Here is a 24,078-nt window from a genome sequence, read left to right as displayed (position 1 = left end):
GTCACCGTCTGTCATATCTTGTAAGCTTACAGTTATTTATGTGAGGTTTTTGTTTTTTAAACAACCACCATGTCACACCATGCTTTCCTCTTTCTCCTTTACAATTATATTCCTTGATCATCCCATGTTGTAAAATTAATTATTTGGCATCAAAATTGGTGCATTTCATCAGTCCCACCACCACTACTACAGAAGTAGTTAACTGTCATTATTGATATATCATGTTGTGGATTGTTTCCAGTTTTTTTTTTCATGAAAATTAATTTGGAAAACGAGCAGAATGTGATTCCTTGAAGTATACATGCCTTAAATTAGTGACACTTGCTTATATTTCTCTGGACATCATAATGATTTTTTTAAATAAACATTTGGGAACCTGCTGCTTCTTAAAACACTTAATTTTATTCCCATTTGAAGCTGCCAACATACATTAATATTTCTCTGGATCATTAAGATATTGTTCCTTCCAACCAGATGTTTTTTCTAGTCCTCCTATATGCAGATGTTGGACATATCTCACAATTCCCCTTGTCCCTGTTTGCCACTAGATTTCAGTAATAACAGTAGCTGTTGTAATACATTGTACATCTGTTCTGCACACTTACCCAGTAGGGAACTTTTCTATCCAATCTCCATGAAATTTCTAATTTAATGCAGTTTTCATTTTCATTCTTTTCTCCAGGTCCTGCTCCAGAAACAGTTAATGACAAGATTTTCCAGATTAGCAAAACTATTGAAGAATATGCTATTTGTTCAGACCTTCAAATTGACCTCTCAAGAGTGGGAAGACAGGAGTTTGACCTGGAGAATAAATTCAAGCCATTTAGAGGTATTCAGAATGTTCCTGCATGTTTATGTGAAACTTCTAGCCAGTGTATTTTTTTTTTTAATAAGAACATTAACATATCACATGACTGAACAGTGAAATAGAACTACAATCTATGAGAACTGCTAAAATGAGGCTAAAATGAAAAACTCTATTATTAGCAGTGGTACCTCAAACAAATCACTATTAATGACACCCCTCAGTTAGCATATTAGAGAGGAACAGTGACCAACCAGGAAAAAAAACCTTTGACCCTCAACTAGAAGCTGACCTGTAACCCTGACCACAACCTCATTTCAATTAATCTCTTATCACCTAAGGACTTCCCCAACACCTAAGGATGCCCATTAAACCTTAACACCCCCCCCCCCGCCCCCCCCAAAAAACTAAATTAAAATGCAGATGCTAATTAACAAAAAAAGTTCTCTCCACAATATCCATTTGAGCATAGACTTCCAGAAGCAAAGGGTCTCTCTTGGTACTATCACTTGTTGCTGACCTATATTCCCTTCTATTTGGCTTATCTTTAAAGGAATTCTAATTAACAACATTGCGTTCCAAGGGCTTCTTGTCAGAAGTGGTCCTCAACTGCAATTAAACCAATTGATTTGCTCCCGCACTAATTGACACCCCCACACACATCAGATATTTCTAGCCCCCAATTTTTTACTGAAATATTTCATGGAAACTGCCTCCCAAGAGCCAGAAAACTCTTTGGCAAAATGTGAGCCTTCACACTTTTCTGATTGTTTAATCCTCTAAACTGACATCTGATTAAAAAAGAAGCATACAACCTCCATGCCAATCTGTTAGAGTTTGCCATGTGTATTCAACTCAGGATATGTATTTTTTGGCCTCATTTCTGTGGTGTTTAAATCCATTAGAATAGTGTTCATGTGAATTAGCTAGAGCAAGGCTTTGTAGCGAGCCCCACAATAGTGTATGGAGAGAGGGAGTTAGTGTGGCAGCGTTATCCAACCTCCAGATGTTAGCACACCTGAGGCTTTCGCTCAAGCGAAAAAGTTTTAATTCAACTTATAATATGAGAGCAAGACTAGGGGTGCTATTGATTTATTTTAAGCAGTGTTAGCACTTATATTTTTGCAAATCTAGGCTAGGATCAATTTATCACAAGAGCAAACTTAAAGTGAAGGTAAACTTTAATGAATGAAAGCCCATTTTTAAAAAATACTATTAAAAACAGGGGCACTTTCATTCATCAAAGTTTACAAAGCAGCCGTTTTAATTAAAAACTTACCTCTCTTCTTTGCACAGCCAGAGCAGCTTCCCCCACCCGGAGATCCTCTCTTCACACGTCATCAATGACTAATCCAGCTTCCTCCAATCACGGCATGGCCTCAGGCAATGACTACCCTGGGGGGAAAGCCGTGATTGGAGGAAGCTGGATTAGTCATTGATGACGTGTGAAGAGAGGATCTCCGGGTGGGGGAAGCTGCTCTGGCTGTTCAAAGAAGAGAGATAAGTTTTTAATCAAAACGGCTGCTTTGTAAACTTTGATGAATGAAAGTGTTTTAATAGTATTTTTAAAGTTTACCTTTACTTTAACAATTTCAAATGAACATGGTGTTACTGTTTAGTTCTGAACATAGTTTCACAGATTTAAACTGTCATATTGCCTATATGTTTAACTCTGAATTAAACCATGAAATAAATCTAGTTTATTAAAATCTAAACTAAGGATGTGCAAAAACCTAAACATTTAGAACATAAAAGCCAATTAAAATATAAAGCAACAGTGACATTTTCAAGATTGTTTATTAAATGAATCTAAAAATCACATAAAAAGCTGAATGGAATCAGTTTTCACATGGATTAAAATATGTGATGGATTTTGACTCATTTGAGTATTAGTGATATTTTTGGAGTTCAATGTACGAAAAAAACATTTGAAAACTATGCAAAACTTAGAATATAACAGATCCCTATATCTGCCAATATCCAACTGTGGGATAAGAACATTTGTAGGATAGATGTATTGAGTTTGTGCATTCAGAATAGGAGTAAAAGTGAGACTAGTTTCACTAACACTGGACTTTTGTATATTAGACAATGTAATAATGTTTATTGTTTTTCTCTCTTTTACACAGTTGAAATAGTGGATTCAGTAGATGTTTACCTCAATTTGCTTAGAACTATTTTTGACTTCAGTGCAATAAAAGGTTTGCTCACGGGCCCTGACCAGCTGAAGATAAGGATTGATGCCATGAATGGAGGTAGGAACAAACCGTCTGCTTAACCTTTCACAATCAGAAAGTCATATTTAACTCAGAATCCCATTGGTTGATTAAGGGTTAATATTGATTACAGGGCCATGTGTGTGGCAGGCAGTGATGTATAGGCTGTGCCCTGTGTGTTTGGTTTTATGCAGGTCACCTGGTTACCGTGGGTGACAGTGCATTGCCCTCTTCCAGTACTAACTAGTTTTGTTTATTCTGTATTTTATCTTTCTCAAAAGTATACCCTACCTTTATACCCAGCTCTACAGAATATTACTGTGCTATGCAAATAAATAATAATAATGATAATACACTATAAAGGCTTAGCTTTACAGAAAAAAAAAGAGAAAGTGTTTTTTGACTCCTTATAAGCAACAGATATTTACTACCACGTTGTGTTAGCTCAAGTAATTTAGATTGGGTTTTAATCGGGGTTAGATCTTAAACATTGCATGTGCTAACAATATTTGTACGCAGATATGTATCAAGGGTGACAGGGGGCATAGATTTTCTTTTTTTTTACCATTTATTTCTGTTTTTCCTAACTAAATTGGCCTTTTACACCCATTTACCTAAGATGCTCTTGGTAGAACAAAAATCATTTAGAAAAAGAAAAGCCTACAAATGTAAGACTTTTGATAACTTAAAGAATTGTCTGTGCAATTCCCCCCCCCCCCCCCCAACACTAGTTATAAAATAGTGTTGCTATTTTACTTTAATTGGTTAGTGGACTAATAAATAAATAAATACAAATGAAATTATTTAAGCTGCTTTAATGCACCATTCTTTGAATTGTTTATGATGCTGATTAGCATACCCTTTTTAATAACTATCTTTTTCCACACCACCAATGGTAGCGTAGTTTCTTCTACTGAATCTTGTTTACAAAGATTTCCTGTACCCATTACTTTAGTATTAACATTTTCAGTATCGGTGGCCGTGTCAACAGGAAAAATGTTTATTTCAAATGTCAAAATAAAAGTTAAGAAGCTATTTGTAGACCCTTTAATACCCCAGCAGGTAAAATAAATAATTGGGAACACAATAAAGGGCACAACTGTTTGCAGTACACTGTCCCTTTAAAATCTGTTCCATAGTAGCAGCGTTTATTTTGATTGTACATATATTATCTTTGCAATTTGTGCTTTGGAAGATAATGGCTCTTACATTTGAACAGAGGAGAATCTATAGATTCCAATCTGTTTATCTCCAGTTGAATCGATATTTATAAAATACAAGAGGATGTTAGAGAATGGGAGCCATGGGAAAATAAGGGAAAATAAGGCAATCTCTAGTGACACAGCAAGTACATATACATAATACATATTTGTAAATGAGTAAAAAGCAGATGCTCTGTGCAGGAGATAACCATACATCATCTACTGGGTCGCCAGCAATCTTTACAGCACATGTTGAAAACTGCAATAATATGTTTTCTAATGGGTTAAATCATTTGAAGCAGTGCAATTTAAATGTAGCCTGAGTAAAGACGACTTTAAGACTGCAGCAGGGTGCTAATATATCAGTAGGAGGTTTATCTTAGTCTTTGTATGTTTCAAATGCTACTGGTGATCACATCTTAGACAAGGGAGATTTTAAAGTTAGTAAATGATACAGAAAATGTCCTAAAACTAGAAGAGTGATAAGTTTCAATACTTAATTGGAACCAATTAGAAATTTGTAAAATTGTATAGTTTCACTGGCTTCCAGAATTCTCGAGTGCTTATTGTACCCTTTTAATTTAAAGGGGACAAAAGACACATTATAGTTGTTGTTTATTTTCTTTTAAAGAACGAAATAAGTTTTATGTGTTAACCCAAATAGGCTTGAAATCTGTGTGAGTGGAAAGCCAAGGGGTTAAACTTTATGCATCTAATTGCTTTGTGGTAGACAAAATCTCACTTAGAAGAGTTAGCTGACAGGTACTTGAGTAAATAGTAATTAGTATAGGATACGTGTATCAAAGTACTTCTCTGTTGCTATGTATATTGAGATAGTCTTTTGGTTGTGTCACTAGCGTGGTGTCTTTGCTTCAATCTGTGACAAAACATTATAACAAGCAGTGATAGCAAGATGCATGTATGAATTAAAAACGCTCACTCACCAGGTCCTCCTCCTTAAGCAGACATTACCTCACCCTGTGTCTATCGCCAGGGATGTCTTCTTGGTGTTATAGGCCAGGTGCCAGGTTACAGGTGCATAGGAGGCTTTTTTCTCCTCCGTTAAAGGGACAGTCAAGTCCAAAAAAAACTTTCATGTTTCAAATCGGGCATGTAATTTTAAACAACTTTCCAATTTACTTTTATCAACAATTTTGCTTTGTTCGCTTGGTATTCTTAGTTGAAAGCTAAACCTAGGAGGTTCATTTGATAATTTCTAAGCCATTGAAGGTTGCCTCTTATCACATGATTTTTTTATTTGCTTTTCACAACAGGGGAGAGCTAGTTCATGTGGGCCATATAGATAACATTGTGAGCATGCCCGTGGATTGTGGCAGACACTGCACTAATTGGCTAAAATGAAAGTCAATAGATAATAAATAAAGAGTCATGTGATCAGGGGGCTGTCAGACTATGCTTAGATACAATGTAATCACAGAGGTAAAAAGTATATTAATATAACAAAACTGGGGAATGGGTAATAAAGGGAGTATCTATCTTTTAAAACAACAAAAGTTTTGGTGTTGACTGTCCCTTTAAGTGTGCAGCAAATGTTTTCAGGGAGCGTTCAGATTAGCTGGGTGCGGTTGCAGCCCTTAGACAAACCACTGATTAAGTAAATAGCAAGAGAGAAACCATCAAAGTGAACAGATCCAGCAGCCAATGGTCCGAATGTTGAGAGTAAAAAAATAGCTTTTATTGGTATACAATAAAACGACTTTACATTAAGTCAGAGAGTAACTATATCACAGCCAGCAGAACCGCTAACAGCACATATCACACATCCCATATGATTTCTCTCTTGCTATTTTCTTTTAAATCCATAATGTATAACAATTAAAGCTTCATTGCTGATATATACATGTATTCATAGGAAAAGGAATGTATTGCGTGCTACAATTATAGCCAATAAAAACAAAAAGTAGCCCAGGGGCAGAATGCAAGCAAATCTGTGCCATACGTTTGTCACCCCTGCCATAGAATATACACAGTCATGGAAAAGCCTTACTTACTGGACCATTCAGCCTTGTCACTGTTCAACAATTCAATTAAAAACAGATCCCAGATGTTCCTATGACTGTTACACTTATGATAAAGTATTCTACCCACATCATCCAGCTGACTCAGTAATGTACAGCGCTAATTGAGTGGGTAAGTCAATGTAAAATGCAGATTTTCCCACACTATACAACATGTTTTGCCAATGGGAATTTTTCAAGGATCCCTGAAAGCATTTAATTGGTAAAAATGATTGAAGCACTAAACACTGCAGTTCTGTTGAGCTGCTGCACTCAGCAATATAGATTTTTGGGCAATTTTTTCATTGCAGAGGGTTTTTAGTGACTGATAATTTGAAGGCTTTATATGTTATTTACTCTTGTTTATTCTCTCTCTTTACTGTTGTGTGGGGATAATAATGCCTGTATAACTGTATTAATAATATTTTTTTATTACATTTGTTAGATTATATGTTTCTTACACACGCACACACTTACATACAGTGGGGCAAAAAAGTATTTAGTCAGCCACCAATTGTGCAAGTTCTCCCACTTAAGAAGATGATAGAGGCCTGTAATTTTCATCATAGGTATACCTCATGAGAGACAAAATGTGGAAACAAATCCAGACAATCACATTGTCTGATTTGGAAAGAATTTATTTGCATATTATGGTGGAAAATAAGTATTTGGTCACCTACAAACAAGCAAGATTTCTGGCTCTCACAGACCTGTATCTTCATCTTTAAGAGGCTCCTCTGTCCTCCACTCATTACCTGTATTAATGACACCTGTTTGAACTTATCAGTATAAAAGACACCTGTCCACAACCTCAAACAGTCACGCTCCAAACTCCACTATGATGAAGACCAAAGAGCTGTCGAAGGACACCAGAAACAAAATTGTAGACCTGCACCAGGCTGGGAAGACTGAATCTGCAATAGGCAAGCAGCTTGGTGTGAAAAAATCAACTGTGTGAGCAATAATTAGAAAATTGAAGACATACAAGACCACTGATAATCTCCCTCGATCTGGGGCTTCACGCAAGATCTCACCCCGTGGGGTCAAAATGATCACAAGAACGGTGAGCAAACATCCCAGAACCACACGGGGGGACCTAGTGAATTACCTGCAGAGAGCTGGGACCAACGTAACAAAGGCTACCATCAGTAACACACTACGCCGCCAGGGACTCAGATCCTGCAGTGCCAGATGTGGCCCCCTGCTTAAGCCAGTATATGTCCGGGCCCGTCTGAAGTATGCTAGAGAGCATTTTGATGATCCAGAAGCAGATTGGGAGAATGTCATATGGTCAGATGAAGCCAAAATAGAACTGTTTGGTAGAAACAGAACTCGTCGTGTTTGGAGGAGAGAGAATGCTGAGTTGCAACCAAAGAACACCATACCTACTGTGAAGCATGGGGGTGGCAACATCATGCTTTGGGGCTGTTTCTCTGCAAAGGGAACAGGACGAGTGATCCGTGTACATGAAAGAATGAATGGGGCCATGTATTGTGAGATTTTGAGTGCAAACCTCCTTCCATCAGCAAGGGCATTGAAGATGAAAGGTGGCTGGGTATTTCAGCATGACAATGATCCCAAACACACCGCCAAGGCAACAAAGGAGTGGCTTCGTAAGAAGCATTTCAAGGTCCTGGAGTGGCCTTGCCAGTTTCCAGATCTCAACCCCATAGAAAACCTTTGGAGGGAGTTGAAAGTCTGTGTTGCCCAGCAACAGCCCCAAAACATCACTGCTCTAGAGGAGATCTGCATGCAGGAATGGGCCAACATACCAGCAACAGTGTGTGACAATCTTTTGAAGACTTACAGAAAACGTTTGACCTCTGTCATTGCCAACAAAGGATATATAACAAAGTATTGAGATGAACTTTTGATATTGACCAAATACTTATTTTCCACCATAATTTGAAAATAAATTCTTTCCAAATCAGACGATGTGATTGTCTGGATTTGTTTCCACATATTGTCTCTCATAGTTGAGGTATACCTATGATGAAAATTACAGGCCTCTCTCATCTTCTTAAGTGGGAGCACAATTGGTGGCGGACTAAATACTTTTTTGTCCCACTGTATGTGTATATATATATATATATGTGTGTGATCACCTGAGATAAAAAATATAAACATTTGTTAGATTATATTATATGTTTCTTACACACACACACACACACACTTACATGTGTGTGTGTATATATATATATATATATATATATGTGATCACCTGAGATAAAAAATATAAACATTTGTTAGATTATATTATATGTTTCTTACACACACGCACACACTTACATATGTGTATATATATATATGTGATCACCTGATAAAAAATATAAACATTTGTTAGATTATATTATATGTTTCTTACACACACGCACACACTTACATATGTGTATATATATATATATGTGATCACCTGAGATAAAAAATATAAACATTTGTTAGATTATATGTTTCTTACACACACGCACACATTTACATGTGTATATATATGTGATCAGCTGAGATAAAAAATATAAACATTTGTTAGATTATATTATATGTTTCTTACACGCACGCACACACTTACATATGTGTATATATATATATGTGATCACCTGAGATAAAAAATATAAACATTTGTTATATTATATGTTTCTTACACGCACGCACACACTTACATATGTGTATATATATGTGATCACCCGATAAAAAATATAAACATTTGTTAGATTATATGTTTCTTACACACACGCACACACTTACATATGTGTATATATATATATGTGATCACCTGATAAAAAATATAAACATTTGTTAGATTATATTATATGTTTCTTACACACACGCACACACTTACATATGTGTATATATATATATGTGATCACCTGATAAAAAATATAAACATTTGTTGAATTTTTTTTCTGTTTTAAAGGGACAGTAAAGTCAAAAATAAACATTCATGATTCAGATAGAGCATGTAGTTTTAAATATCTTTCCAGCTTACTTCTAATGTCAAATTAGCTTTGTTCCCTTGGTATCCTTTGCTGGAGAGTAAAACTAGGTAGGCTAATAGAAGCTTAGGAGTGTGCATGACATGGCAGCAGTGTTTGCAGCTATGTATAACTTTGCTATAAACATTCTGATAGAGCATACAATTTTAAACAACTTTTCACTATTATCACATTTAGTTCATTCTCAATGTATCCTTTGTTGAAGGAGCAGCAATGCACTACTGGGAGCTAGCTGAACACATCGGGAGAGCAAATGACAAGAGGCATATATGAAACATGAAATAAACTATTTGGGTTTTATGTCCCTTTAATCCACACATTGCATAAACAAGGGAACCATACAAGGAGGGTGAATGCAAATGTAAATGTTTATAATGCATTTTCTTTATTTTTAAAGGGATATAAACCCCTTTTTTTGATGATACAGCTAGAGAATAGAATTTTAAACAGCTTTCCAATTTACTTCTATTATCTAATGTGCTTCATTCTCTTGGTATCCTTTGTTGAAGAAAAAGCTATGCACATGGGGGAGCCAATAACATTAGGTGTATATGTGCAGCAACCAATCAGCAGCTCCTGAGCCTAACTAGGTGTGCTTTTCAACAAATGATATCAAGAAATCTTAGTCATGAAAGAAAAAAAATTGGGTTTCATGCCAGTTCAAGCGTTGTAATTAATGTTTCCTGGATAGCTATACAATGTGTTGAGTTTCTGCAGTATGCATCCTCTATCTGAATCTTAAAAGTTTAAGTTTGATTTTCCTATCCCTTTAAATTTGACTACACTGTCCCTTTAAATGTTGTCAAGCTTTATTTAAGAAGTGATAACACTTTGTTTGTAAAACAAGTTACACTGGTTTCAGTGCACTTTACCTTCTCTTCTAGGTTATCATTCATACCTTTTTCTATCAGTACAATATGTGCATTGCGCATTTTGAGAAAAACTCTCCAGCTTTTGGGCTAGATTACAAGTGGTGCACTAACTTTTACGCGCAATCAATATTGTCTTGTTTTCTGATTTTTGTAAGCGTCAGAAATATTGCTCATATTACAAGTTGAAAGTAAACGCTTTCGCTTGAGTGCAATCACGATTTGCTGTTGTCTTGTTAGCGCTACTGAATAACTTGCATAAAGGGTAGTGAGTTAAAAAAAGTTGCATAAAACACAACATAAATAGATTTAAAGGGATAGAAAGGTCAAAATTGAAATGTGCATTTCAATATGAAATAGAAGTATTTTTACAATATACGTCCTTTAGCAAAAATGCTTCTAGTAAACATTATTACTGTTTTTCTACGGCATACATACATATCCTGTGAGGGCATGTGCACTAGTATCCAAGCACTACACCTTCTCAAAGTCAGCTGTGGCTTGTAAAACACAAATTAAGTCTTCAAAGAAGCAATACCCACCACTGACAGCTCTCTGAGCTTGGATACTAGTGCATTGCCCTCACAGGATATGTGCGTATGCCGCAGAAAAACAGTAATAACTTTCACTAGAAGCATTTTTGCTAACAGAAGTATATTGCAAAAATGCTTCTATTAAGTATTCAAGTACACCCATGCACAGTTCAATTTTGACATTTCTAAAAAAAAAAGTAGTTACGGGGGTGGAGTCTAGCCTGAGAACAATCTAAAAAATAGCATTCTAAAAGAGTCTAACCGGGCTCCAAACCGATAGCCAACCAGAGATGAATAGTCCCTAGAAACTGAGGCATCATTATAACAGGACTTGCTGCCCAAACCACATCGCTCAGAGCGCAACAAACGTTCGGCGCCAAAGCTCTGGTAACCCGGAAGTAGGAGGCCTATGCTGCGCAATACAGTTGGGCTGGATATCCACCACACTTAAGGCCGGTGAGATTAAGTAACAGACTGAAGATGCTAACCTTTAAAATCTGGTCCGGAGCAGAGGAGATAAATGCCTTAGACCCGCTAATGTAAGACAGACACCTGATGCTGGATGATCACGATACCTGCTGAGCCCCTTGTCTCGCAGTCTCGACAGCTACGGCTGATCAGAGGTACTCCACACCCACTCAGTGAGGTATGCATTAACCGCCAACTTAGGTCATTTATATAACGCATACCTGTACACAAGAGGAAGGGTGCATAAATAAAGCAATCTGCAATAGGGCTACAGCTGGTATTCAAAGTGATTAGTCACTCTGTGCCACAGTTGCAGGGAGATACCTGATCCTGCCAGTTAAGAGGGGGATAGTTGTGATCAATACTAACTCCTAGCAACACGGAGAGGCAAACTAGCCTGGAAACTCCAGCCACTATTTGTAACCCTGCTGGGTTTTGGATTGATTTTTGCAGAGGCCCAATAGAACTTTATACTTATCCACACTCACTCGGCCCTGTAGACATGTCTTCTAGGAGAGTAGTAAAGGGGGATAAACCTATTAAACCTCCCACTGTATCAACTTTTTTCAAGAACACCAAAAGCAATAAATCCCCAGATATTTTTGGCCCAGAGGAGGGTGAGGAACTAGTCCAGGAGATTGCTTCAGACAACATGGAAGAGGACCAGATGCCTGTCACTAAGGCAGATCTGCGTTCTTTGGCCTCCAAGCAAGATATATCCTCTAGCTTTGAGAAGTTATGGGAGAAGATGGACGCTATGCACTTCGCTGTCACCAACAGTCTGTCTGAAATTAAGACGGACATAGCAGACTTAGGAAACAGGATAGAATCACTAGAGGACCCTAAAGAAGTTATTATAGCTATAATGTATCTGACCTGTCTCAAACAATATTTGCTCAATAACAATGCCTTTCAGAGATCCAAGAAAAAAATCGAGGATCTTGAAAACAGAAGCGCAGGAGAAACAATATCAGAATCAAAGGTATTCCTGAGTCTGTTTTGGCAAAAGATCTCCTCTCCTACCTTCAACAGCTGTTTACCCAACTGACTGGAGGAAAAAAGGACATGCAATTCAGCATTGAAAGGGCGCACAGGGCCCTTTAAACCTAAACCTAAAGATACAGCACCCCCGAGACACGTTATCCTCAAGAGGACCTCATTCCCAGAGAAGGAGAGGATTTTAAGAGCTGCAAGGGATAACCTGACATTCAAGTTCCAAGGCAACATTGTGCAGCTATTTCAGGACCTCTGTCCGAGAACACTTCAAAGAAGAGGAGATCTCAGACCCCTTACCACCCTATTGAGGAAGAGCCAAATCCAATATAAATGGGGTTTTCCATTTGCTCTCCATATTAGAAAATACAATGGCACCATAACTATCAAAAACAAAGAAGATATCCCTAAGATTTGCCGATTATTGGTTCTGGAGATACCACCTTCTGCAGAAAATTCTATGGAGCCCCAGATCCGACATATCCCTAGACATCCGCAAGCTAGCAAAAATGCAAAATGGATCAAGATAAATAGGAAAAAGCAGAAGAAAGGGCAATCTTCATCATCCCCAATCGTTTGAAACTCTGCAGTGACCATTGTCAGGTAGAAAAGGACATAATTATGGGCACTCTGGTGGACCTCTGTGGCAGTCTAGACAGAACTATATAGATGCTGGTTCTCGATCCTTTATTTCTATTCACAATGTGGGCACGTGAGTATACAAGATATTATACATACTACTTGCCCCGTATGAACTTAAGCCAGTTCATGGTTGGTTGCCGGAGGGCAGGTTAAATAGAGTTATGGATTTATATACACTTGTTAATGTTATACAATACGAATGCTATACATGTTATTTATGTTTTTTCTTTAATGCTGTCTTAATGACCCTTACTAGGGGAATTACAATAAATGCTTCTTTAATTGACCCCATGTTAGGGGACAGTCCTTCTTTGTTCTTTTTTTTTAATAACTATCAATAAGAGTTTTACATGTTTTGTTCATGATGATGCTGTTTTGCAAACATATATTGTAGCCACTGATCCCACCCGAGATTATCTTTGCAGCCTGAGGTTCTACTTCCCCAAACATATCTGTCCTTTCTCTAAGCGGGGACTCCTGATGTTGAGGCAAAACTGGATGTATTGCTAGGATGATGCCTAATATTACTATTCTCTCACACAATGTGAGAGGCCTAAATTCAGATAGCAAAAGACGTACAGCTATTTCCCAATATTTGAGTCTCAAAGCTAATATAATCTTCCTTCAGGAGACCCATTTTATTAAGGCCCAGATCCCTAAATGCTGGTTTAAACAGTATACAAGTCACTTCCATTCTACAGCAGACACAAAGAAAATAGGGGTGTCCATACTGATTCGTCACTCCATAGGTTTTAAACACATATCTACAATTTATGACCCAGAAGGTAGATTCCTAATAATAAGAGGCCATATCCAAGATACAGACGTTACCTTATGCAACATTTACGCCCCTAATGAAAATCAACATTTGTTCTTTAAGCACATTTCCTACCTTCTCACCCAATGGTCCCATTCCAAAATAATACTAGCGGGAGACTTTAATCTTACAATGTCAGAACAGCACAGAACAGCACAATTTTTCACAAGAATCTCCATCACAATTGTATAGTTAGGGAGATTGTAGACTCCTTCACCCCTCATTCTTTGTTAGACTCTTGGTCGACTCTAAATGGCATCACCAATGACACCACTTATTATTCCCCAGCTCATAAGTCATACATCAGACTGGACTACATTTACACCAGCCAAGTCCTACACCCACTATTACTCTCCTCCTCTATTCACACTTGTGTGTGGTCAGATAATTCGATAGTTAGTTTACAGATAAAGGGGGTGCATGACTCTGATAGAGTCAGGTCTTGGGCTTTTAGCCCACATTGTTTGAGGGACCTGCTTAAACACAAAGATACTTTCCAACAACTAGTGGAACATTGGGACTTGAACTGTGGCTCGACTTCCAACCCGATCCATATTTGCGCAGCCCACAAAGCATTTGTTCGAGGAATTTTAATTAAACACAAATCACATCACATGCAACAGAGAAAGGCTCTCTTAACCAAATAATACCAAGAAATTGAATTGTAAGAAAGGCAACATAAATTAAACAAACAAGACTCAACGTTAAAAACTCTCCAAAACAAAAGGGAAACCTTAGCCGCATTTTTAAATCAACAAGCTGCAGGAGCCATTCATGCACTAAAAGTCAACTACTATATCTACGCCAATAAACCTGATAGATATATGGGGGTCGATCCGATAAAAATCGTCGCCCACAAAAGCTGGCAACGCCAATATTTGCGCGGGTTTGGTATCCTATATACGGCGTAACCTAGAAGTTACGCGCGTATATTTCTGCCGTCGCCCGTAGTTCTTTGGGCCATAGGCAGGTATACCAAACCCGCGCAGTTTGGTATCCAATATACAGCGTAAGGACTTACGTGGCGAAAATGGAGAAATCTTACTCCATTTTCACCTCGCCACAAAAAGCAGCCGTAAGAAGCCTTACGCTGACTATTGGAGCCCCGTAACTCCCTAAACTGGCTGCTAAATAAACCTAACACCTAACGCATGCGCAATGTCTATCTCCCTGTCAACCGCGATCTGCTAAATAAAACCTAACACCTAACGCATGTGCAATGTCTATCTCCCTGTCAACCGCGATCCCCCGCCGCAATCCCTAATAAAGTATTTAACCCCTAAACCGCCGCCATCTACATAAACTAACCCCCTACTGTGAGCCCCTAAAACCGCCACCATCTAACTGATCTATACCCTAATGTGAACCCCCTTACACCGCCGCCATCTATATTAAAATTATTAACCCCTAATTTAATCTACCTACCCCGCCGCCAGTTATATTATCTATATTAACCCTAAGTATTTTATAGTTAATATAGTTATTACATTATATATATTAACTATATTAACCCTAATTATATTAGGGTTAATATAGTTAATATAGTTACTATAGTATTTATATTAACTATATTAACTCTATCTAACCCTAACACCCCTAACTAAATTCTTATTAAATAAATTTAATTAATATTATAAACTAAAATATTCCTATTTAAATCTAAATACTTACCTATAAAATAAACTCTAAGATAGCTACAATGTAATTAATAATTACATTGTAGCTATGTTAGGGTTTATATTTATTTTACAGGTAAATTGTTAATTATTTTAACTAGGTATAATAGCTATTAAATAGTTATTAACTATTTAATAGCTACCTAGTTAAAATAATTACCCAATTACCTGTAAAATAAATCCTAACCTAAGTTACAAATACACCTACACTATCAATAAATTAAAGAAACTACAAATATCTATCTAAAAATACAATTAAATAAACTAAACTAAATTACAAAACAAACAAACACTAAATTACAAAAAATAAAAAAAAGATTACAAGATTTTTAAGCTAATTACACCTATTCTAAGCCCCCTAATAAAATAATAAAGCCCCCCAAAATAAAAAAATTCCCTACCCTATTCTAAATTAAAAAAAGTTCAAAGCTCTTTTACCTTACCAGCCCTTAAAAGGGCCTTTTGTGGGGGCATGCCCCAAAGAAAACTGCTCTTTTGCCTGAAAAAAAAAACACAATACCACCCCCCAACATTACAACCCACTACCCACATACCCCTAATCTAACCCAAACCCCCCTTAAATAAACCTAACACTACCCCCCTGAAGATCTCCCTACCTTATCTTCACCACGCCGGGCCGAACTCCTCATCCAATCCGGGCGATTTCTTCCATCCGGGCGATGTCTTCAAGCAAGCAGCAGAGAGTCTTCTTCCATCGGCGATGTCTTCAAGCAAATCGGCATCTTCAATCTTCTTTCTTCGCTCCTCCGCCGCGCAGCATCCATCTGGCACGACGACTTCCTGACGAATGAGGTTCCTTTAAATGACGTCATCCAAGATGGCGTCCGTCGAATTCCGATTGGCTGATAGGATTCTATCAGCCAATCGGAATTAAGCTAGAAAAATCTGATTGGCTGATTGAATCAGCCAATCAGATTCAAGTTCAATCCGATATATTATCAGAAGGATGATTGATGTCATCCACTACCTTACTACAACTGGGACGACTTCTCTGCTCCTATCCTTGGAAACGGAGAAGGCGTTTGATAGGGTTGACTGGAACTTAATGCATGCGGTCCTTCGCTGCATGGGGTTTGAGGGACCCTTTGTCGAGGCCATTAAGGCTATTTACTCTAAACCGTGTGCCCAGGTATCATCTGCGGGCTATAAATCTAAAATATTCCTGATCCTGAACGGAACCGGACTGTCCCCACTACTATTTGCCTTGTGAATTGAACCCTTGGCGGCTAAAATTAGACTATCCCTAGATGTGATGGGGGTGGGAATTCGAGATGTAGATTATAAATAATCCCTCTTTGCGGACGACATCTTGTTGTCAATATCTAAGATACTAATCTCACTGCCAAATCTGTTTTAAATCTTGGATCAGTTTTCCAGGATTTCTGGCTATAAAATAAATCGAGACAAGTGTTAGGCTTGCCAATAACACTCACTACCCCAACAGTCACAGAAATTTCTAGAATTAAATTTTGACATGAAGTGGGCCAAACACTCTATTAAGTACTTAGGGATTCAGTTAACTCCTCACTTTGAACAACTATATAAATTCAATTATCTACCAATTTTAAAGGATATTAAAACAGACCTTAAGAAATGGAAACAATACAATTTTTCTTGGCTAGGTCGTATCTCGGCCGTCAAAATGAGTGCACTTTCTCGCCTGTTGTATCTGTTCAGCTCTTTACCCATAAAAATACCAACACCAGACTTATCCACCCTTCAGAAAGAAATCCAGTCATTTGTAAGAGGGGCAAAAATGACTAGAATTCCAAACTCGATAATGACAAGACACAGAGAGATTGGAGGACTGGGGGTCCCTGAACTCTGGGATTACTATAGAGCCTCTAGACTAGCATAAGCAACTCTATTACATAGAACCTCCAGGGAGGTTCTTTGGACATCCTTGGAGGCAGATATGGGGGGCTGGGACTTTCCGGATGCCATATTATGGGAAACACAACATCCAAACACTGAGTGTAGCCAACTTAAACCCCCTACGATTGACTCCACTAAACAAATTTGGTCTACCCTGGCAATTAACAAGTCACTGATCCAAAGTATTACCTTAATAAGGTCGATTAAATATTTGCATAATAGAGAATTCCACAATCGTATAAGTAAATGGAAAAATAAAGGCCTATACCGAGTGGCGGATCTCGTGGAGAATAGGAAAGGCATACATTACACCCAGATACAGTGTATATTAGACCTCTTGCATGTCCACTGATACTTGTACCTACAAATCTCATCATCCCTACATAAATATTTGAATCCATTCCCTATGCCCAAAAACACTACTCTAGAATCTATCTGCGGTTCCACCAGTAGACCAAAACAGTCCATCTTCAAATTATACATCACCATTCAAACTCTCACCAATAACACTAAATCTTCTGCCATGTTAAATTGGGAAAAATACCTTACTATCACTCTAGAAAAGAAGAAGTGGGATACAATCTTTAGCTCAGCCACCAAAGGTCTACTAAGTGTGGATTGCAGGAAAACACACTGAAAACCATCCATAGATGATCTCTTACCCCAATTAGAACCTCTCATATGTCTCCTCACAGCACTAGACTATGCTACAGGGGTTGCGGAAAGGTGGGTACCTACCGCCATATGTGGTGGGATTGTGAGATTATACAACCAACGTGGAAATCCTTATCGACCCTTCTAAGCAACATTTTGGAGGAAAATATTCAACTTTCTGAGTCACACGCATTGCTCCACGAACCATTCACGAAATATAATAAACACATCAACATTTTTATTAAAATCCTTTGCACGGTAACTAGCATTTGTGTTGCTCGATACTGGAAGACCGGTGCGCATTCTTGGACAGAAGTATACACCAAAATTATTAAACACTTATTCCATGTATAACTCGTCTGCTAGGGTCTTAGACACTAGTGAGAATAATGAAAAGATCTGGTTTTACTGGAGTTTAAATAGCTCAACAATAACAAATAGTGGGGAGGACTCTTAGTGGAAACCGGGCACGTAGGCCTGTTCCGTATTTAGAGTGGAGTAAGTCTTGGGCCTGGATTTAGTGGTATATCATGTTATCTAAGTAAGGTTATCATGATAGGAGTTTTGTTAACAGCACTATTAAAGAGTTATTTAGTTTTGTTGTTCACTATAGGTATTTTTATGTTAGAAAGGTGGTACAGGCTTATTCAATGAATAAGAATTTGCAGGATTTCTGTTATCCCAAAATATCTTAAGTTTTTTTACCACTGAAAATCAAAGAGAAATTATGTAAAGTTGTAATGCTGAATATGCTTGTATTTACATATCTGTATTATCATTCTCAATTAAAAAAGATTCAAACTAAAAGTACAGTTACACCCAGCTAAACACTATCCATGTACAGAGCGCATGCGCTTGTAGTGTGGGGGAAAGAGGTAGGCAGAGCACCATCACTAACACTCAGAGAACAAGTTAGTGGTGGGGAGTTGAAGTATGTGCTCTCTGTGTCACTGTGCACTTGCATATTCAATTATCCTTCTGCCAGGAATCATCTTTCCCCTCTGCTTACACTGCCTACTAAGTTTTAGACAGTCTATGTCCTGTCAGATTCAGGGCTGAGCTAAGGCGATGCTAGGATGTACAGCGCACCCAGCAGGTCACAGGCAGCAACCCTAGCATTAGCAGCAAAATATTTATGTATTTATTTAAAAAGTTCACCACACACTGTAGCTCACAATGTACAGCTCGCAGGCTTTTAGAGTCACAATGGGGCAGATGTGTGAAGAGCAGAATAGAAGCTTGGTGTGAAGGCGGATTTGCCGGAGAGACAGGAATCAGCAACAGTAGGCTGTAGTGTAGCACTCTGCACAAATAGGCCTAGATTTAGAGTTGGGCGGTAGCCGTCAAAACTAGCGTTAGAGGCTCCTAACGCTGGTTTTTACCGCCCTCTGGTATTTGGAGCCAGTCATTAAAGGGTCTAACGCTCACTTTCCAGCCGCGACTTTTCCATACCGCAGATCCCCTTACGTCAATTGCGTATCCTATCTTTTCAATGGGATCTTTCTAACGCTGGTATTTAGAGTCGTGGCTGAAGTGAGCGTTAGAAATCTAACGACAAAACTCCAGCCGCAGAAAAAAGTCAGTAGTTAAGAGCTTTCTGGGCTAACGCCGGTTTATAAAGCTCTTAACTACTGTGCTCTAAAGTACACTAACACCCATAAACTACCTATGTACCCCTAAACCGAGGTCCTCCCACATCGCCGCCACTATATTTAAATTTTTTAACCCCTAATCTTCCGCTCCGTACACCGCCGCCAACTACGTTATCCCTATGTACCCCTAATCTGCTGCCCCTAACACCGCCGACCCCTATATTATATTTATTAACCCCTAATCTGCCCCCCACAACGTCGCCGCCAGCTACCTACAATAATTAACCCCTAATCTGCCGACGACTTCCCGACGAATGACGGTTCCTTTAAGGGACGTCATCCAAGATGGCGTCCCTCGAATTCCGATTGGCTGATAGGATTCTATCAGCCAATCGGAATTAAGGTAGGAAAATTCTGATTGGCTGATTGAATCAGCTAATCAGAATCAAGTTCAATCCGATTGGCTGATCCGATCAGCCAATCAGATTGAGCTCGCATTCTATTGGCTGATCGGAACAGCCAATAGAATGCAAGCTCAATCTGATTGGCTGATTGAATCAGCCAATCGGATTGAACTTGATTCTGATTGGCTGATTCCATCAGCCAATCAGAATTTTCCTACCTTAATTCCGATTGGCTGATAGAATCCTATCAGCCAATCGGAATTCAAGGGACGCCATCTTGGATGACGTCCCTTAAATGAACCGTCATTCGTCGGGAAGTCGTCGGAAGAAGATGATGGGTCCGCGGTGGAGGTCTTCAAGATGGAGCCGGTCGTCATCGGATGAAGATAGAAGATGCCGCTTGGAAGAAGATGGTTGCCGGTCCGGATCTACTCTTCTTCCCGGATAGGATGAAGACTTTGGAGCCTCTTCTGGACTTCTTCAGCCATCGCTTGATAGAAGACTTCAGCCGGATGATGGATGTCTAGCCCCCGCTTGGGCTTGGATGAAGATTTCGGAGCCTGGAACGATCGGTGATACCTGGCATGGTGAAGACAAGGTAGGAAGATCTTCAGGGGCTTAGTGTTAGGTTTATTTAAGGGGGGTTTGGGTTAGATTAGGGGTATGTGGGTGGTGGGTTGTAATGTTGGGGGGGGTATTGTATGTTTTTTTTTACAGGCAAAAGAGCTGAATTCTTTGGGGCATACCCCGCAAAGGGCCCTTTTAAGGGCTGGTAAGGTAAAAGAGCTTTGAACTTTTGTAATTTAGAATAGGGTAGGGCATTTTTTTATTTTGGGGGTCTTTGTTATTTTATTAGGGGGCTTAGAGTAGGTGTAATTAGTTTAAAATTGTTGTAATTTTTGTATGTTTTTGTTTGTTTGTAAATATTTTTTTATTTTTTGTACTTTAGTTAGTTTATTTAATTGTATTTATTTGTAGGAATTGTATTTAATTTATTTATTGATAGTGTAGTGTTAGGTTTAATTGTAGATAATTGTAGGTAGTTTATTTAATTTATTTATTGATAGTGTAGTGTTAGGTTTAATTGTAACTTAGGTTAGGATTTATTTTACAGGTAATTTTGTAATTATTTTAACTAGGTAGCTATTAAATAGTTCTTAACTATTTAATAGCTATTGTACCTGGTTAAAATAAATACAAAGTTGCCTGTAAAATAAATATTAATCCTAAAATAGCTACAATATAATTATAATTTATATTGTAGCTATATTAGGGTTTATTTTACAGGTAAGTATTTAGATTTAAATAGGAATAATTTATTTAATAAGAGTTAATTTATTTCGTTAGATAAAAATTATATTTAACTTAGGGGGGTGTTAGTGTTAGGGTTAGACTTAGCTTTAGGGGTCAATACATTTATTATACTAGCGGTGAGCTCCGATCGCCAGATTAGGGGTTAATTATTGTAGGTAGCTGGCGGCGACGTTGTGGGGGGCAGATTAGGGGTTAATAAATATAATATAGGGGTCGGCGGTGTTAGGGGCAGCAGATTAGGGGTACATAACTATAATGTATGTTGCGGCGGTGTAGGGAGCGGCAGATTAGGGGTTAATAAAAATATGCAGGTGTCAGCGATAGCGGGGGTGGCAGATTAGGGGTTTAATAAGTGTAAGGTTAGGGGTGTTTAGACTCGGGGTACATGTTAGAGTGTTAGGTGCAGACGTAGGAAGTGTTTCCCCATAGAAAACAATGGGGCTGCGTTAAGAGCTGAACGCTGCTTTTTTACAGGTTTTGAAAATGTGGTGGGGGATAGTAGGAGTTAGTCAGTAGTAGATATTGTACCTATTATATAAATCAGAAAAGGTATATAATATACCAATACTTAGTAGTCACTTATAATAGTTATGGTACACATCTAATGTGGATTCTTAGAGAGCAGAACTAAACAACTAGGAATACTAATTGTACAAAGAGATACACTTAGGATTGTTAGAAAAGAATACCACACAATTTTTTTATTTCTTTAACTCCAAATGATCACATAAATGTAGAATTACTCTATTTGTTTAAAATGTTCCATTACATTCATACTTTAATACTTTATTATAGCAACTAGGAACAAACATTCACACAGAAGTAGCCTGAAAGAGTTAAAAACACTTAAACCCAGTTAAATTGGATTGATATAATAAGCAGTGCTATATGTATTTAACCTGATGCCCACAGCAATATAATGAAGGATAAGCTAATCCCTTACAATCCGAGGGCTATTTTACTTTTAAATAGTTATATTTTTAAGGTAAATAGTAGGCACCAGGAATCAACTAATATGTAGGTAGATAAAGATTCTATTATTAACTAGGCAAGCAGTTAAAAAGCGACAGACAGGAGAGAACTAGCTTCTCCTGCTGGACCCCTGACGCGCGTTTCACAGAACGCTTCCTCAGAGGGGGTGCGGGCCGCTGCTACTCAGCGTTATTTATGTGGGTAGTTGTCCCACCTCATGCCCCTGATTCGTTGTCCCTTTCGATTTTGAATAGATCTGATTGGCAGCTCATTCTGTCTGTAGTGAGAATAGACAGTGGCATCCGGTATTACGTTGCGTGAGGAGGGAGTGTGAGTAGGGGGGAGTATATACTGTTACTAATGGACCAATCATTATTAAGTAAACAGGGGTGTGTATGTTATATGGTGACGATTGGATGATCACTGCGGATTGTAAACAGGGCATTGAGAGTTAAGAGTTACTTTGTATCATAACATAACAATGCTTAATAAAGAATTATTGTATCGTACCGCAATGGCATAATTGAGATCTTAGTCTTCAAAGCAAATAAATGGAATATATGATTTGTAAGCGAACGCATTAAGGGATATAACGTGTTTTTGAATGGTTGTGAGACAGATTACTGCATAAAATGACAGCATGTTAAAGGATGCTAGAATTTCATAGTATATTGTAGTGTCAGTATTTCTGTTTGCTGATATATAATGCGTCAATCCAGTGTTACACTAAATCCAGTGGGTTACATTATTTTGCATACTGTTAGCCGCTAACCAATCACTATTATTTTGATGTGTATATAATGCGTTCTGACAGGTAGGTGAACAACTAGACACCTGATCGCCATATAGGATCTTGTTTTATAATTTTTTGATGATTTAATATCAAAATATAGTTCAGAGTGGTAATTATTCTTTGTGAGATAATGTAATATAATATTCCCCGTGTATGTTGCACTGTTGGGAATCATTGGAAGTGACTATGAACCCGATCAGTGAATGCACTGACAGCATATAGTTGTGTGCTAGGTTTCACACTGTATTGCATTGTCTTTATTTCTATCTGCCAATGTGTATGTAATTTTAAACTGATGTACTGTCAGTGAGATAGAGCGTATCCTGCGGTTTGACCTTCAGTTAGACACTTTTATTTCAATCTCCATATACATGAAAAACGTTCAGGCCAGTAAATAAAAATTGATAAAGTTTTATCTAGGCTCTAGATTTTTATTTGGAATCCCAGGTGTGGGTTATCATTGAGGAATAGCAATTGTGCTGTGTGACAAAAGGTGATTGGGTTAAACACGGGAAATATGATGTGTGAGGGATAGAAATAAATATAAACATAAAGGTGATGGGGGAAAGAATATAGTATATACTTAATTACAGTATATTCCTGATGTGAATTATCTAGATATAATGGTCAGTCTGTACTGTGAGAAAAGGAAGTGCATGGTGACCTCAGCGAGCTGAGAATACCAGTCTTTTTTGTAAATGGAGGTAAGAAATAGAAAATAAAGATAATATCTTAGGCTGATAATAGCCATTGGTAGGAGTGGGAAGTGATGCATATATATAGTGAAAAGGGGAGTGTAATAGGGAGCATCATTAATATATTGTGTGTGGGTAAAAACATGTATAGTGAATCTTATTCATGTTAAACTATGAATTGGGGCCAATAGTGTACCCCCTATTAAACAAATACTGTGGAAAAGATAATGTTCTGTTTTGTAAGTGACAAATTATAAGTGCCTTACAAAGGAAAAAGACTGGAACTCTTACTAATAATTTTTCTATGTACTGTTTGGATTAGTATATTATTTAGCTGGATATTTGGATACGGTGAGAGTACATAGTTATTTCTTTGGGACTAAGTCACATTATTTAAATAATATCCTCTGCGTTATACATGTATGATGGTTGTTATACCAATCAGGATGTTTAGCAATTGACATCCTATATGGGTTGTTCCAAGGATAACCTAAATGTGTATTTTCTCCCAAAATTAGGTGAATATACA

At 37.8% G+C, this 24,078-nt stretch overlaps 1 protein-coding gene across 1 annotated transcript in view; it reads left to right on the top strand.

Annotated features, from left to right (window-relative positions):
• The window catches only part of PGM5 (phosphoglucomutase 5), a 286,735-nt gene that overhangs the window by 56,165 nt on the left and 206,492 nt on the right, over positions 1-24,078 (top strand). The window contains exons 3-4 of the mRNA XM_053702531.1: positions 683-829; positions 2,935-3,060. Of these exons, the coding sequence (XP_053558506.1) occupies positions 683-829; positions 2,935-3,060 (273 nt within the window). The remainder of the gene's footprint in view (positions 1-682; positions 830-2,934; positions 3,061-24,078) is intronic.

Source organism: Bombina bombina, chromosome 2 (assembly GCF_027579735.1).
Source record: "Bombina bombina isolate aBomBom1 chromosome 2, aBomBom1.pri, whole genome shotgun sequence".
NCBI classification, from domain to species: Eukaryota; Metazoa; Chordata; class Amphibia; order Anura; family Bombinatoridae; genus Bombina; species Bombina bombina.
This window is presented reverse-complemented; position numbering and strand designations above follow the sequence as displayed.